The sequence below is a fragment of the Brienomyrus brachyistius genome, chromosome 9 (genome assembly GCF_023856365.1).
Source record: "Brienomyrus brachyistius isolate T26 chromosome 9, BBRACH_0.4, whole genome shotgun sequence".
Taxonomy (NCBI): domain Eukaryota; kingdom Metazoa; phylum Chordata; class Actinopteri; order Osteoglossiformes; family Mormyridae; genus Brienomyrus; species Brienomyrus brachyistius.
Window position 1 is genome coordinate 750569 of NC_064541.1, and position 14854 is coordinate 765422.

At 45.7% G+C, this 14854-nt stretch overlaps 1 protein-coding gene across 2 annotated transcripts in view; it reads left to right on the top strand.

Moving 5' to 3' along the window:
• Window positions 1–14854, top strand: part of ascc3 (activating signal cointegrator 1 complex subunit 3) — a 174477-nt gene that overhangs the window by 105811 nt on the left and 53812 nt on the right. For both annotated transcript variants that reach the window (XM_049027147.1, XM_049027146.1), the window contains exon 14: window positions 8959–9093. In XM_049027147.1, the coding sequence (XP_048883104.1) occupies window positions 8959–9093 (135 nt within the window). The remainder of the gene's footprint in view (window positions 1–8958; window positions 9094–14854) is intronic.

Genomic DNA, 14854 nt, shown 5'->3' on the forward strand with positions numbered 1-14854 from the left:
TCCTCCAGCTGCCTCTCACCCTCCTTGCCTTTGTCGGGTTTGTACATCAGCTGTTCTAATGGTTCACTATATGTATAATTAATCCTGTGCCAGGTGTAATCTAAGCCAGTGTAGTATTACAGAAAACAATGGCTGTTGTCCATTGAAAGACAGTGTAGCCTCATACTGGCCCTCCTGCCCAGTAGGGGGGCACTGCAGACTCTTGGCTATGAATGTCACTCAAGACTTTTGTCAGACAGTTTGATTTACTTTCTTTGTAACTGATATAATATGTCAATGGGCTTGTCAGAAAGGAAAGTACAGATCTTCAATATCTGTCTTAACACGTAATTGGATGAAGGCCATTCTTGTCATATCACATGACTGGAGGGTCATGTGACTAAAGGAGGTTAATGGTGGTACTCGGTGGAAATCAGATTTCATTTGGTCTCTTCAGTTTTTCTCTTAAGTTTAAAATTGTCCGTTGTAGATGTCCAATATTTGTAATTATCACCAACGTTTTTGGCAGTACTTTCTATACAAAAACCCACCCCCCACTGTTTCGTCGGTAACGTACGTCTTCTGTTATTGTAGTCCAGCATGAATCACCATCTCTGCAAATTTTACTAGTGTCTGTTTTGTGCTGAACAGCGAGGTTTTCTACACACAGGAAGCAGGAGGCGAGATGGAGACTTGATTGAAGTGTCAAAGTTTTCTTTAAATAAGTGCTAGCAAACTTTCAGCTTCTGAGTTTGAGAAAACCGCAGGCAGCGAAACTGCTGCTGAGTGAAGGTTCTGTCGATGATCATTTATTACAGCTGCTTTTTTTATCGTTATTTTTAGATTTGAAATACGCACTGATCTGGCCAGACGACCAGTAACTGATCTATTGTTGTTCTTGTTATTCAGTTAAAGAGAGCTATGGCGTGCTACCTGCATCTCATTTTATTTTTGTAAACGTACGGGAGTTACATTTTTTATTATTATTATTTTTGGTTATTTTTTTAAGGTTATTGGGTTACATATTACATATTTGTTGTTTTAAGGGGTTTGGGTTGTTTAGTTTTTGAAATTGAAGTGTATTTAAAATAACTAATGGCAGGAGGAAAGATGCAGCCAGGCAAATTGGAGTCTACGAAATGCCCATTGTGTGTGTGATTAACCCGGTGTCCAGGGCGCATTCTGCCTTGTACCCAGTGCTTCTTGGAATGGGCTCCGGGCTCATTGTCACCCCCATGCCGGATTCGCAGTGACGGATGGATAATGCTAAGTGCAGTGTTCTTATGAGCCATTTTCCATGCGATTTTTCATGCAGCGTTTTATTTTGCGAGGAGGGTGCCGTCAGCATGACTCAAAACCCATTTCTGTCGCGGTGTTTAGCTGCAACGGGAGATGGCTCTTGTTGGGCCCACTGCCTCCTGCGTCTTCAACATCACAAACTGCCTCTTTGCCGTGCCGTGTGAGGCTAATTTATAACAAACGCTCCCCCCCCCCCCCCCCAAAAAAAAAGAAAAAGAAAGCCGATTTTGTATTCCCAATAGAGAGTAGTCTGGAAATGAGACCAGGAAAAAGAAATAGCCCACAGACGTAAATGTCCTTCTTGCGCTACTTTAATAAACACCTACTGAGATGAAGTGCATGCTGGGGAGGGAGCCGCTAGACCCCCCCCCACCCTTAATGCACCAGTTTGAGCTACATGGTTTATATACAAATGGAGTCCCGCTGAACAGCACAAATTATGCTGCAGCACTGCTTCATATTTTCCGGCCGGCGCAGTGCATGCGATGTCGTCGTATCACATTCTCCTCATTACCTTCCCCCGTGATGGATTTTAGGGTGCACTTCACAGTACCCCTGGGCTTTTGCGCCTTCCCTGCTTGTGCGTGGCCCTTTTCTGTTGTTTTATAAAATAACGTACCTTAATCCATGCAAATTACACACTTTAATGATATCGTGACAGTTTATTCCACTGCATTGTGGGTAATGTTTTCGACCACTGTGGCATTACAGTATACCTTATGGGCTAGTTCTGGCTGTCTGTCTATCTGAGCATATTCTCTTTTAATTTATTTAGCAGACACTTTTCTCTAAAGCAGCAATTGGAGAACAACTGGGGCAATTGGAGGCCAAGGGTCTCACTTAAGGGCCCAGCTGTGACATCACTCTGTCGACCTTGATATTTGAACTGAAGACCAATGACAGGACACCCTAACCCACAGAGCCACACACCACCCCCTGTTTGATATCCAAATGCACCTGTAACAGATGCCAGGAACAGCCCTTAAAAATTATTAGAGTATTTTAAGTTTGTGGGGATGCTTACCTGTTTGCTGTTTTAAAATGATCTCTTCAACAATGTTAGTAAAATGTGAATCCAGTGCTAAAATATTTATTTTTACTGAATTTTAATACTGCTGCGATCATATTCATATAAAAAGGTGGTTCACAGGAAGAAAGGTATGTCTTGTGTAAGAAACAGTGAGATTGCAGGCATGTAAACTCTAGGAAGTACAGATGAAGGGAGAACACAGTGCAGCTTTGTAAAAACATCAGACTCAGGGTAGGTTTTTCTTCATGAGATGCATTGAAGTTGAACGCTGTCCCCTATGGCACAAGATGGAACTGCAGAGGCTGTAGAGACTATGCAAACTCTGCCAGCCTGCTATGAGCTCATAGTGATAATACACACCAGTTCAATGCAGGTGTAATAATGTTTCTGTCAGTACGACAGACCAGCTCTCCAACAGATTTCCATCGGTATCCAAAATAACTCTTGGTCATTATGTGCTGATTTAACCCCAGCTATTTGTTTACTTTGTTTTGATTTAAATATACAGTGGTACCTCAGAACTCAAACTTAATCTGTTCAGAACTTGGGTTCGAATCCTAAAGAGAGATGAGAAATGATGGAAAACCAATTAATTGGTTCCCGGCCCCAGAAAATTACACCTAAATATGTTAAACATTTAAACACAAAATGAACAGGATAAAACAAGAACATTTTTTTTCTTAATGGCTTCCAAAACGATAAAGAATGTACCCCATCACTACCCCTGTCCTGCCCCGATCGTCCGCTCCTCCCGTGTGCCACGCCCCCTCGTTAACCTCGTGTGGAATCCCCGTGTCATCAGCTGTTTCTGGTTGCTGTCATTAGTCCTCTGTATTTAGTTGGCGTTTCAGTTTGTTTCCCCAGTCCGGTCATTGTAACGTCATTGTAACGTCATTGTGTTGTTCTGCCTGTTCTCAGTTCAACCCCGTGTTTCCCGATCGCTTGAGTCCTGTCCCTGCTCCCCCGGTCCCAGCTTTGCCATGCCCCAACACTGCGCCAACTCTAAACTATGTCATGCGGTCCATTGCTTATTTTTATTATTAATACCAAAATTATATAAAGTACAGTGTATTTTCAATATATTAAGTATTAAATATGTAAAGTTTTTAATAAAATATACTAATATTAGTATCAGTAATATATTATAACTTTCAGAGCGGCACTATGGCGCAGATGTTAGCATTGTTGCCCCGTACCTCCGGAACCAGGGTTCGAGTCTCCACCATGGTTCCATGTGTGTGGAGTTCGCATGTTCTCCCCATGTCGTCATGGGGTTTCCTTCGACCCCCCCCCCCCCCCCCCCCCCCCGCCACAGTCCAAGAACATGCTGTGATGAATTGCTGTTATGAGATTGCCTGTAGGTTTACGTGTGAGTGAATGGTGTGTGACTGTGCTCTGCAAGGGGTTGGTGCCCCATCCTAGATTGTTCTCTGCCATGCACTCATAGGCTCTGGACCCCCCATGACCCTGAATAGGACAAGCAGTTATAGAAGATGGATGGATATTTTAACTTACCCGAATGTTTAGTCATAATACATTTTTTTCTAATAAAATATTGTTTATTTAGTGACTGATATATTTTGACTGTTGTTACTGTTGCTCTTGAAAATGTTCCTTTGCTCCATCGCTATGATTAAGTGCAAGGTAAACACGCACCACTTCTTATCTGCGAAATCCATCTCCTCTTCCATTTCTGTCTGTAGAGAAATGTGTGATGGGACACTTCAGCACTTGTCAGAAGCCTTTTGCGTTCCCGTTTGTCTGGCGGCACAGGGACCTTCCCTGAATGTAATCCTACTAGCTTTTCATTTTTAAGAAAGGATTAAATGTCACCCGAGTTGGTGACTTATCAGCTGATATGGGTAGGGATATCAGATGGCTGTGGCCGCAGTGTGATTACTGTGCTGGATGTACTTATATGGCGGCATCGTAGTTACTGTCATACAAGTCAAGGTGTAAATTAAGCGGTGCCAGATGGGTCAGAATAAAAAACAGCAGATGTTGACACCGAGAGCGAGAGCATCCTTCTGTCTGTTCTACGGCCTGCTGGGCCGGGTGGGGGCGAGTGGGGGGCAGCTTCTCAACCCACGGCTGATTTTGGGCAGCACCACATCCTGTGAAGGCCCCACCTTATTAATCCCAGTTTAATCCTGTTTTGTGGGGAGGGAGGGAGGGAGAGAGAGAGAGAGAGAGAGAGAGAGAGAGAACAAAAAGGGTGGGTTGAAATCCAAAACACAAATTGGGTCATTGCAGTGACATGGGCCACAGTTTGTCCATACTGTTAAACCAGCAAACCACCCAGAATTCCCAGCGAAGACTCACTGCCCTCATTTAATCATGTGCTCTGTGTGCATGGTGAACTTCTCAACAAATCACAGAAATTTTTACAACAATAAATGTTTTTCTTTCAAAATAATCAGGAGTCAGCTAATGGCTAGAAAACCTTTAGAGAAACCCAAGCCAAAGTATCTGTGCATTGCATACACATCTAGAGGAAATTTTCTTAGATGCGTGTTGAACAGGAAAGTGCTATGAAAGGGTATAGTGGTCTGTGTCTGAGGTTTGCAGTCATGGTTCTGCTGGGTTCAGGCTATATTTTAATTAGTGCCTGATTTTTTTAGCGAGTGGGATGACTTAATGTTTAGTCAGTTACGTTAATAAAGTCAAAGTCATACCCTATGGCTCTCTGGGGCTGTTTCCACCGTACTTTAAGGGGTACAAGGAAGAATATCATTTAATATTTCAGCAATGATTTGTTGACCAATACACCAAATTTCTTCATCTAGTATTGAGGTAACGGTAAGCACAGAGATATGGATATATACACACACACACACACACATTAATTTTTATATATATATATATATATATATATATATATATATAAAAAGATGAGATATATCTGAATTTTATATATATATATATATATATATGTATGTGTGTGTGTGTGTGCGTGCGTGCGTGCGTGCGTGCGTGCGTGCGTGCGTGCGTGCGTGCGTGCGTGCGTGCGTGTGTGTTCGCGCTTATGCATATGCGCATGTTGTGGAGGCAGGTACTGCAGTGTTGCTGAAATGGACAAGTGCATGCAGCGTAAAGACCAGATCTAATTAGACAGCTTGAGAGAGTAGAACTGCTTCTTCAGACTCTTGATCAGTTCTGCACCCTCATTTGCATAAATTACCCCACAGAGGTGAGCCAACCATGTACATTAACCTGTTTTAAGGTCAATCAGCTTGTGACCCTTTTTGCTGCTGTCTTGCTCATTGCCTTCTACATTTGTCTAATGAAAAATAACACAGTACAGTCCCATTTGGCAGGCTGACCTTTCATCAAAGGCAGCTTTTCCTGCCTCTGCTGATACAAGGGTAATTGTAATCCTTACTTAGATTGAATATTAATTGGGTATGAAATTGAGTGTTAAACCTTCCATTCCCTAATTGAGAGCTACCAGATCCTTTGTGATTGACAATCATGTCTCAACAGTTTTTTCTCATTCCAGTGTGTAGGTTGGATTTGTTTACTGTGTGTGTGTGTGTGTGTGCGTGAGAGAGAGAGAGAGAGAGAGAGCGAGAGCAGGTATACCTATCCTTATGGGGACACAATGTCCCCATAACGTGATAAATATCCATTTATTTTTTTCCCTTATGGGGACCAGTTTCCCAGTCCCCATAAGGGAAAACTCTATTTTATAAAAAATCAGTGACTGCTATGAAAAAACTGAAAATGCAAAAATTCTTGTATTTTTGCTTGGTTACTTATGGTTATGGTTAGGGCTGGGTGGGGGTTCAGGTTGTCATAGTTACCGTTAGCATTTTTCCCATAGAAGTGAATGATCGGGCCCCATAAGGATAGGTGTTACCCTACATGTGTGTGGGTTTGCATAGATCACATTTGGGGACCAAATGTATAAAAATCTGTGGATGTAATGAAAAAATAAAAATTACGTATGGCTAAGGTTAGGGCTGGGTAGGAGTTAAGTCCACATGTAGATAGGTGTGTGTGTGTGCCTTTGTGTGTGTTGGGGGGGGGGGGGGAGCCACCAGGCACAGGGAACTCCACATACCCCGACACGGTGGGATTCCACCTTCCTGCCCTTTACGTTTCTCGTTTCTCATTGTATAAAGGAGTGAAGAGGGAGATTTTTTTTTTAAATTTTATTAATCATTTTCCCCAGTCATCTCTAGTCTGCTTTAAATGCGCACATTTATGCTGTGTTAATGCTCTGTTGTGAGGCGTACTTCTGTGTTATTCACTGAATTGCATCCTTCATTTGCTGGATTATTTCTTGACATTAGTTCTATTTCAAATCCTCGTCCATGCTTTTATTGTGTTCGTTTGCGTCAGAATAACTCGTTCTGTTGTTCCTTTTTTGTTCTTTGTTGTCCCGTTCTATTTTGAGTAGCTTTAGCTATAGCTTTTGTTTTGTTCCTTTGGACTTGTTTATGGACTGCAGTAACTCTCTGGTGTGCGTGACATCATCAAAGTGTGCCAAAGCCAGGTGACCTTTACAACCTTCACAGCCCCATCGCTGATCGGACCTTTATTTCAACCCTTAGTAGGCGGCAGGGTTTTGGACAGCTTCAGTTTCCCTCCTCAGAGTTTCTCCCTGGCCTTCACCGGGATACATGCCTGTCACAGGGTCAGCATGTATAGCAAGACACGTTATCTTTACTGATGAGTCTCATAAAATCAGCCCTCATAAATATAGACTGCACAGATCCCTATGCAACATACTTAACCGTAGATCTTGAATCATTGTGACGAGCACCTGGACTCGGTTACCTGGGCGGGGGGCCAGGTAACAGCTGCAGGTGAAGCAGGGGAGGAGTACAGGCCTGGAAATAGCACTCAGGCTGACCCTCAAGTGACCCCGAGGTTGTCGGATCGAGCCCCGTGAGCAGACCATATGTTCTGAGTGGATACCAGCTGTGCAGGACCCGAGCCAGTCTACATTGTATTTCTAATTACTCAGTAGAGCAGACAGGATCTCATGAATTTCCCCCGGCGTTGCTAAGTCTGTAAGACACCTGCGCTAATATCGCAGCTCCGTTCTGACCCGCCCCCTTTTTCGAGCGCTGATTGACATGTGCTTCGGGGCATCCGCTTGTCGCCTGATTGGTAGCCTCCAGGGAGTCGATGTGCTAACTTTAGAATTGCTGCATCAATGCGAACGGCGTCTGCAGACGTGCAGCTTCCGCTTGGATGCCAAGATGCTCATTTTTTAAGCCATTGCGCTGAGAAAATGAAACTCTTGGGCTTGAAAAACCTGGTGGGGTTTAACATTTTTTTCTTTTTGAATCATTAAATTTGGGATCATGCATATAGAGATCAGGGCTTATCTTCCAGAGGGTACAAGAAGTACCTTTTTCGGTGGATGGCATATACAGGCAGGCATCCACATCTTTCTCTTACTGCTCCAGCCTGTCATCATCACCAGAGGCGAACAGCCTTGAGTAAGATCCTCAACCCGCTGAGAAATGTTCCAGGGGCCACTGGGTGAATGGGGGACCCTGCGCTTTGACCCTGTGCTTCGCTCTCACCTCAATGTGTGTGCATGTCTTTAAAAGGACAGCCTGACAGGATATGCTAAGGCTAAAGCATTCCAGTGTTGTGATGCGTTTGGTTCTAAGTACAAGTATGTATGTGAATTTGTGCTGCTATGATGAAATGCCTTGCAATTAGGCTGCAAACTAATTTCCCCATGGGAACAAATAATGTCTATCCGCCCATCTATCTATCTCTGTCTGTCTGTTCTGTCTGTCTGTATGTATTCATACTTGTAAAAATGGTAAATAAAGCTTAATTTAATTTCATTTTCATTATGTTGACACCCTTGAGTCCTACTTGTTCTGTCAGTCTCGTGCATCAGATGCTCGGCAATCGATGCCTCCCCATGCATCCTGCCGCCCGCGCCGAGCAGCGCTGCTGCCGACTGGCACATGGGGCACGTGAGGCCCCGCGTGGTCAGCATAGCTGCCGCAGGCACAGCGCTGCAGCTTTCTCCAGCAGAAATGCACCGGCATCGCCTCTTCGCCGCGAGCATTAGCTGTACGTCAGCACTGGGGGCGCCTGGCACGGGAGCTGAAGGGCGAAAGTAAACCCCTCATGGGCCTCGCCGGTCCCACAGGGCCTCCTCTGTCACTCCCCTCCCTTGCTCCTTCTGATCCCTCTGCACAGTTACTCTGCAGTGTTTTGAAAACACAGTTGAGAGAATAAGAGAAAGGCCCTTTGCTTCCAACTCATAACTATATTGTATTTTTTCCATCGATTGTTTTGTGTCTGGATATTGACTGTTTTGCAAGGTCGCCCTCAGCCTGATAGAAAAATAAGCCCCGCTCTGTTGTGAATGCTTTAGCTGATGCACTGTAAATGCAGGGATGACCTTCTGCATGGCAGCACTGAGACACCAGCACTGTACACCAGGCTTTGGGTATCAGGAAGGGGGTCGATTTAATAACTGCCAGCATTGATTACTGTGAAGTAACCAGCAGTTTGAGCACCCATCTCAGAGATAAGGTTGACACAGCCGTTGTCTTCACAGTTCATGGACAGCTCATGTGTGTTATGAATCTGCACTGATATTCTGTTGGAGGACACCCCAACCCTCTAACTGGTGGTAGTGCCTTAATGTCTGTGCCACTGTTTTTCAGGTAATGGTGTTTGTGCATGCCCGCAACGCCACTGTAAGGACTGCCCAGAGCCTCATCGAGATGGCAAAGAACCATGGCGAGTCGACATTCTTCCTAGCGGAACAAGGCCCCGACTATGGCCAGTGTGAGAAGCAGGTAGGTTATACGGAAAGGAAGGTGTTCCATAAGGTGAGTATTATTGCACAGAGATGGTGTGTGAGATGGAACCTGTAGTAGCAGGTACTGTATAACGCACGGTATATCCTTGAGTTCTTGACAGCTGGTAAATAGGGTCTAGTTAGCTACAAGGTCTTTGACAGAGCAGGTAAAGTGGTAGATGTGGGTGTTGGATCTGGGTGCATATAAGGACTAGTCCCGGTGTCGTGTGTGTTGAGGTTTATTGTGTCGTAACACAAGAGCAGTCGGCGAGGTATCCAGCCGGCCCTTTGCCTCGGGACCGTGCTGCTGGACCAGCCTGAAGTCGTGATGTGATCTGGAGTGGCAGGCTGTTTGTTTCGCTCTTCAGAGCCCCACAGCTAGATGGAGCACTGCGCTCCGTCAGTATTAATTCATGAGATTCAAAGAAGGGAGAGAGAGATTGAGGTCAGCCCCATTTTTTAAAGTCTATCCTCCAGGGAGAGTTGGGTAAATACAGTCAGGGGAAGGGGGATAGCCTCTAATAACAGGCAGCCTTGGCCCCACCCACACCCATAAAAGGACATAAAAGGCTTCATGCATTGGATAAGTGCCGAGTCCTTGGGAGCCAGGTAAAATATTATCAGTCACGGTGAGGCATTTATAAATGAGTGTTTTTCCTGGCATTCTTCCTCTGCATTTGTTGCCAAGTGTCTCTGTTCTGTTGATAAGCCTGACCCTAAGGAAAGTGGATGCTGCGTCATGCACCGTGGAGACGGACCGGGATCCCATTTGTTCATAGCCGTTACGCCTTTAATCACCACTGTGCTGATTGGTTTCTGACAAGGTGTCCTAAAAGTGGATGTTGTTTTGATGCCAGGGGTATAAAAAATAGATGATGCGTTGTTTTCTGAAACCGTATGTTTGCTTTCAATGTCAGTGTGAGTTAATTGGATAATAACTAAGGACAGTAGTTTGGCTAAGAATGGCTTGCCTGTCATTTTTCAACAACACAGGGATGTAGGCCCCTCGAAATCTAGCTTGCTCAAGGACACCTGCGCTGTTCAGGAGTGATTACAGAAATGAGCCTTTGAAATTGGCAGCGGGTGAGATTACCGTATATCATCACCCACTCACCGGTTTAACCCAAAATTAACTGATGATTAGTTTTGGAATGACCAAGTAACTTCCCGTAATGTTCTATTTCACTAAATGAGTGATTATTCAAACCGGATTATTATACTTTGATGAAAAACCCCAATTTCCTTGACCTCGTCTCATGTTCTACAGGTTTAGTTTATTAGGGTTTTGCCCTAATAAGATTTTACATTTTACCTGATGGGAAGACACTCCCCAGGTGATGTCAGGCAGCCCACTTTGCATAGCCACTGTAACAGTGAGAGTTGAATAAAGCTGTACACACAGTGAACTGTGCCAGTGGAAGCTGACATGTAGTGGTGACCTCCAGTGCACTGTGGGTGACGATGCGTGAGGGACAGGCTTACAGGGCGGTTCGCTCGTCCAGGCCGACCCCACCCTATCGCGGCTCATTAGTTACTGTCTAGCCCGGCGGGCCCAGCTGCCGCAGACAGTGATCAATATGGCGGCTTGATTGATTTTATTTAGCCAAATCGTGATGCTCTTAGACAGGGATCAATAAGGCTCCTAAGAGGCACCTCTGCGTGGAGTTTCTCTACCCACTGTGATTTATTACAGTCCCCAGCATTGTCGCTCCAAATCGAATGCTCTCATCAGCCTGGTCGCGGAATGGCAGCGCTCCGAGCGGCCTGATATCGGGGGGCCTTGGGGCTCACTGTCGGTGCGGGTCACGCATGCGCGAGTGGATGTTCCCAGCTACAGTCTGCCTGAAGTTACAGATTAACGACTAGTTGCTCTAACAGAGTAAGGGGGGAGGAATTGCGAGTCTAAAACCAGCAAAGTATCTAAAGCCAGTGGTTAATCAATGGTGCGTTGAGCATTCCGAAGTGGGGCCTGCGTGCGTGCGTGTGTGTGTGTGTGTGTGTGTGTGTGTGTGTGTGTGTGTGTGTGTGTGTGTGTGTGTGTGTGTGTGTGTGTGTGTGAGAGCGCAAACGTGCATCTTCTCCCTACTGTATGTGTAAGTGAAGAGCAGCCCTGCATCCTCTCATCCCCAGCTGTGATTGAGAGCTACTCCACTGGTAATTATTACTTGTCTGCCCGCTATCTAGTCAACAGGAAGATCAAAGACGAGCGCCAGCCGGGACTTGAGCATTACTTAAGCTACATTGATATCTGTAATGCAGCCAGATCTACACCACATATTTAATTAAATCCAATGGAAATATCATTTGAAACGCTTCTCATTTAAAATCCAATCCTCTTGCCGTTGAGAGGAAGGGAAAACTTTCAGTTGTGAAGGAATGATCTTAAGCTCTTTGGTCACGGTGGATTCTGTAGCTGCTGATGCTGCTATGCAGACATATGTCCTGTTGTAACAGTGCTTCGTGCTTTTCTTTGGAGGTCTGCTTTCTGTAGAAAGGATCCATTGAAAGACCAGAAAAACAGATTTTTCAAAAGCCATCAAATGCTATTTTAGAAGCGGCATGGTCTGTTGGTCTCATTCATTCATGGAGGTGTGGCCAGCTGTAGCTCCACCCCTCATGGGGGCAGCAAGTGGCTCAGCGAACTATGTCTCTGTGCCTGTGATCAAAGGGTCACTGGTTTGAGCCCTGGCCTTGGCAGAATGGCCACAAGGCCCTTAACCGCCACCCCCAGGGCGCTAGATGCTGGCTGATCCTGTCCTGTGATGCTCAAGCGATGGAGCGCAAGATGGGATAGACAAAGAGAAAAATTCCAATGTACCTGTACTTGTGCAGATAGCAAATAAATCTTTTTTTATGATTTTATCATCTTCTGTGGTGCTCCTCATCTTCACATGACCTCCCCTTCATCTTTCCAGCCATGCACCGGGGGCCCCCGTTTCATACCAACACCCCACTGAAAGGTGCTTTGCTCTTGGGCAAATTGCCACCCTGATTCTCATCTTGTTAGATGTGCTGCAGTCATGCTTAAAGCCTGAAGCACCCGACTGCTTCAGTATCAGGCCAAAGGTCTGGTGTGCTCCATTCTTTGGGGGGGTGTTAGGGGTTTATTAATATTTGTTTTATTTTTCTGCAATTAAATGATACAAAAAATGCCCCAGATAGTATTTTTGTCTCGCATAAATCATAGATATTGCAGTAGGATAGAGTGTGGAGTTAGGTGCATTTAATGAATGAGTGCTTCACAGCATTGGTGTACAGTGAGGAAGGACATGATCGATCTTGGGGGGCTCTATTAACCCCTTGTCTATTTTGGATGCTAACTCCATATTTAAATCCCCCCCTCCCCCAACAGCTTGAGTATGATAAATTTAGTAACCTTTCTGCTCCCTTCCCCAGTGCTTCGCCAAGAATAATGCCTCACTCATTGCCTTCTGTAATCCTTTTTTTTTTCTTTCTTATGAGATTTAAATGTATTTAAAGATCATTTTTTTTGTTATTGTTCTGGATGATCTGGATAAAAATTAGGTAGGATTCAGTTATTGAATGGTTTGCATGCTAAACTGATGGAAGGCCAAAGCAGTGCCCAGTGTTCAGCACTGGTGCGTAGCCCTTGGTATTTGTCCTAGTTCCATAGTTTCATCCTCTAGCAGACTCTCATGAAGAGAAGGCACTCTGTCCTTATCCCCCCCCCCTCACTGGGAACTCTGGTGGATCAGGTGGATGCGGATCTGACAGTCAGGGAGGGTGTGAGCCTCAGCACATACAGGAGTGAAACTCCACAGAACCAACTCCCTGATCTCTAATTACCCCTCACTCTTTGCCTCTGAAACAAACAGGGCTGCTACGTGGGTTTTTCTTCTACACAAGCCACACAAGTAGCCAGCTTTGCGTTACTAAAGGTGTGATCCCTTGTCCTCGTTATTTTGCTTTCCATCGCAGTCGCAGGTGTCCCCGGATCCTCCTGCCGTAGTCATGTAGGCAGGCTTTGACCTTTGCTTGCCTCGCTCTTTCTCTGTAAAGTCACTGGCTCTGACTGACTTTTCACAGTCAGAGCTAAACACTGACACAGCCTTAAAACCTTGACTCAAACACACATGCGTGTAGTTTGTAGTACTGTCATTCATGAAGCAGTGATGTTTAAAGCTGTATTAGTGGCAAGTTGGTGGGTGTTGGATGAGCGATGCTCTTTGCAGTCCCTTTCTTGGATTATCAGGCAGGCGGGCAGGTGGACAGACGGACAGACGGATGGCCAGCAGGCGCACAGACAGAGAGGCAGACGGACTCTTGAGAGAAAGTGGAATTTGCTCACATTGGGCACATGTTGTAAAACTGTTGGGCAGCATCCGGGATGGCTCCAGTAGTCGGGCAGTATATGGGTGGCTCAGCCTATCGGGTAGCAGGGGGGCAGCTCAGACCGTCTGGCAGGGTACGGGGGCTTCAGACCGTCAGGCAGCGTGCAAGCAGCTCCAACTGTCGGGCAGCATCTGGGGCAGCTCCAACTGTCAGGCAGCATTTGGTGCAGCTCCAACTGTCGGGCAGCATCTGGGGCAGCTCCAACTGTCGGGCAGCATCTGGGGCAGCTCCAACTGTCGGGCAGCATCTGGTGCAGCTCCAACTGTCGGGAAGCATCCGGGATGGCTTCAGTAGTCGGGCAGTATATGGGTGGCTCAGGCTATCGCGTGGTAGGGGGGCAACTCACACCGTCAGGCAGTGTACAGGCAGCTCCAACTGTCGGGCAGCATCCGGGGCAGCTCCAACTGTCAGGCAGCATCCAGGGCAGCTCCAACTGTCGGGCAGCATTTGGTGCAGCTCCAACTGTCGGGCAGCATCTTTGGCAATTCCAATTGTCGGGCAGCATCCGGGGCAGCTCAGACCGTCTGGCAACATGGGGGCGGCTCTGACCATCCTGCGACGTGCAGACAGCTCCAAATGTCGGGCAGCATCCAGGGCGGCTCTGACCTTTCTGCCTCCCTCAGGCTTGAGTCGCACATGCAGAATTTTTCCACGTTTTTCTGTCATCCCATTGTGACGGAACAAACCTCTGAATGACATTTTGTAAAGACTACACTATTCACTGTGCCATCTCATTCAGTGAGAACACTCTTATCTTTCAGATGGCTCTGGTCAGAATTTTTAGTGAAGATACCTGCCAAGCAGCCTTCAGACCTGGAAATGATCTGGGGTGAGTTTCCTGAAGCCTTCTTAGTGCTATGTTGTTTGTAAGTTCTTTGTTAAAAGAAGAAGGCTTTGAGAAACTCACTCCTGGAATGTATGTGCTCCAAGTTCACTCCATGCAGCTTACAGCAAGCTCTCACTTCTGTTAGAACACCTCCTTACTCGTTTGTGTTTGTGAGTATGGTTTGCTCTGTGTATGGAGATGTACGGTACACTGACATGCTGTTCTGTGATTGTGATTATATGACCTTAACATCTCTCTTCATACGTCATTTAAGTGCAAATCAATGTCTGTCCTGGCTTCTGAAAGACCACGTTCTACAGTGATGAAGCTTCTCATGGGCTGCTCTTCCCATTTATTATTTTTTTTATTATAAGGCATCTTTGTGCTCCAAAGCAATGACAGTAAATAAGCCCAAGACTTCAGCGTGGCTGAGCAAAATATTATGGACACAAAGAGACACCTAGTGGTAGAGTTTTTACACTACATGTAGCTTCCATTGAAAGTGTTTTTTTTTCTATGATTGATTGAAGGATTGATGTCACCACTTGCACCGCAGACGGTGATTCTCTGTTGTTCCTGA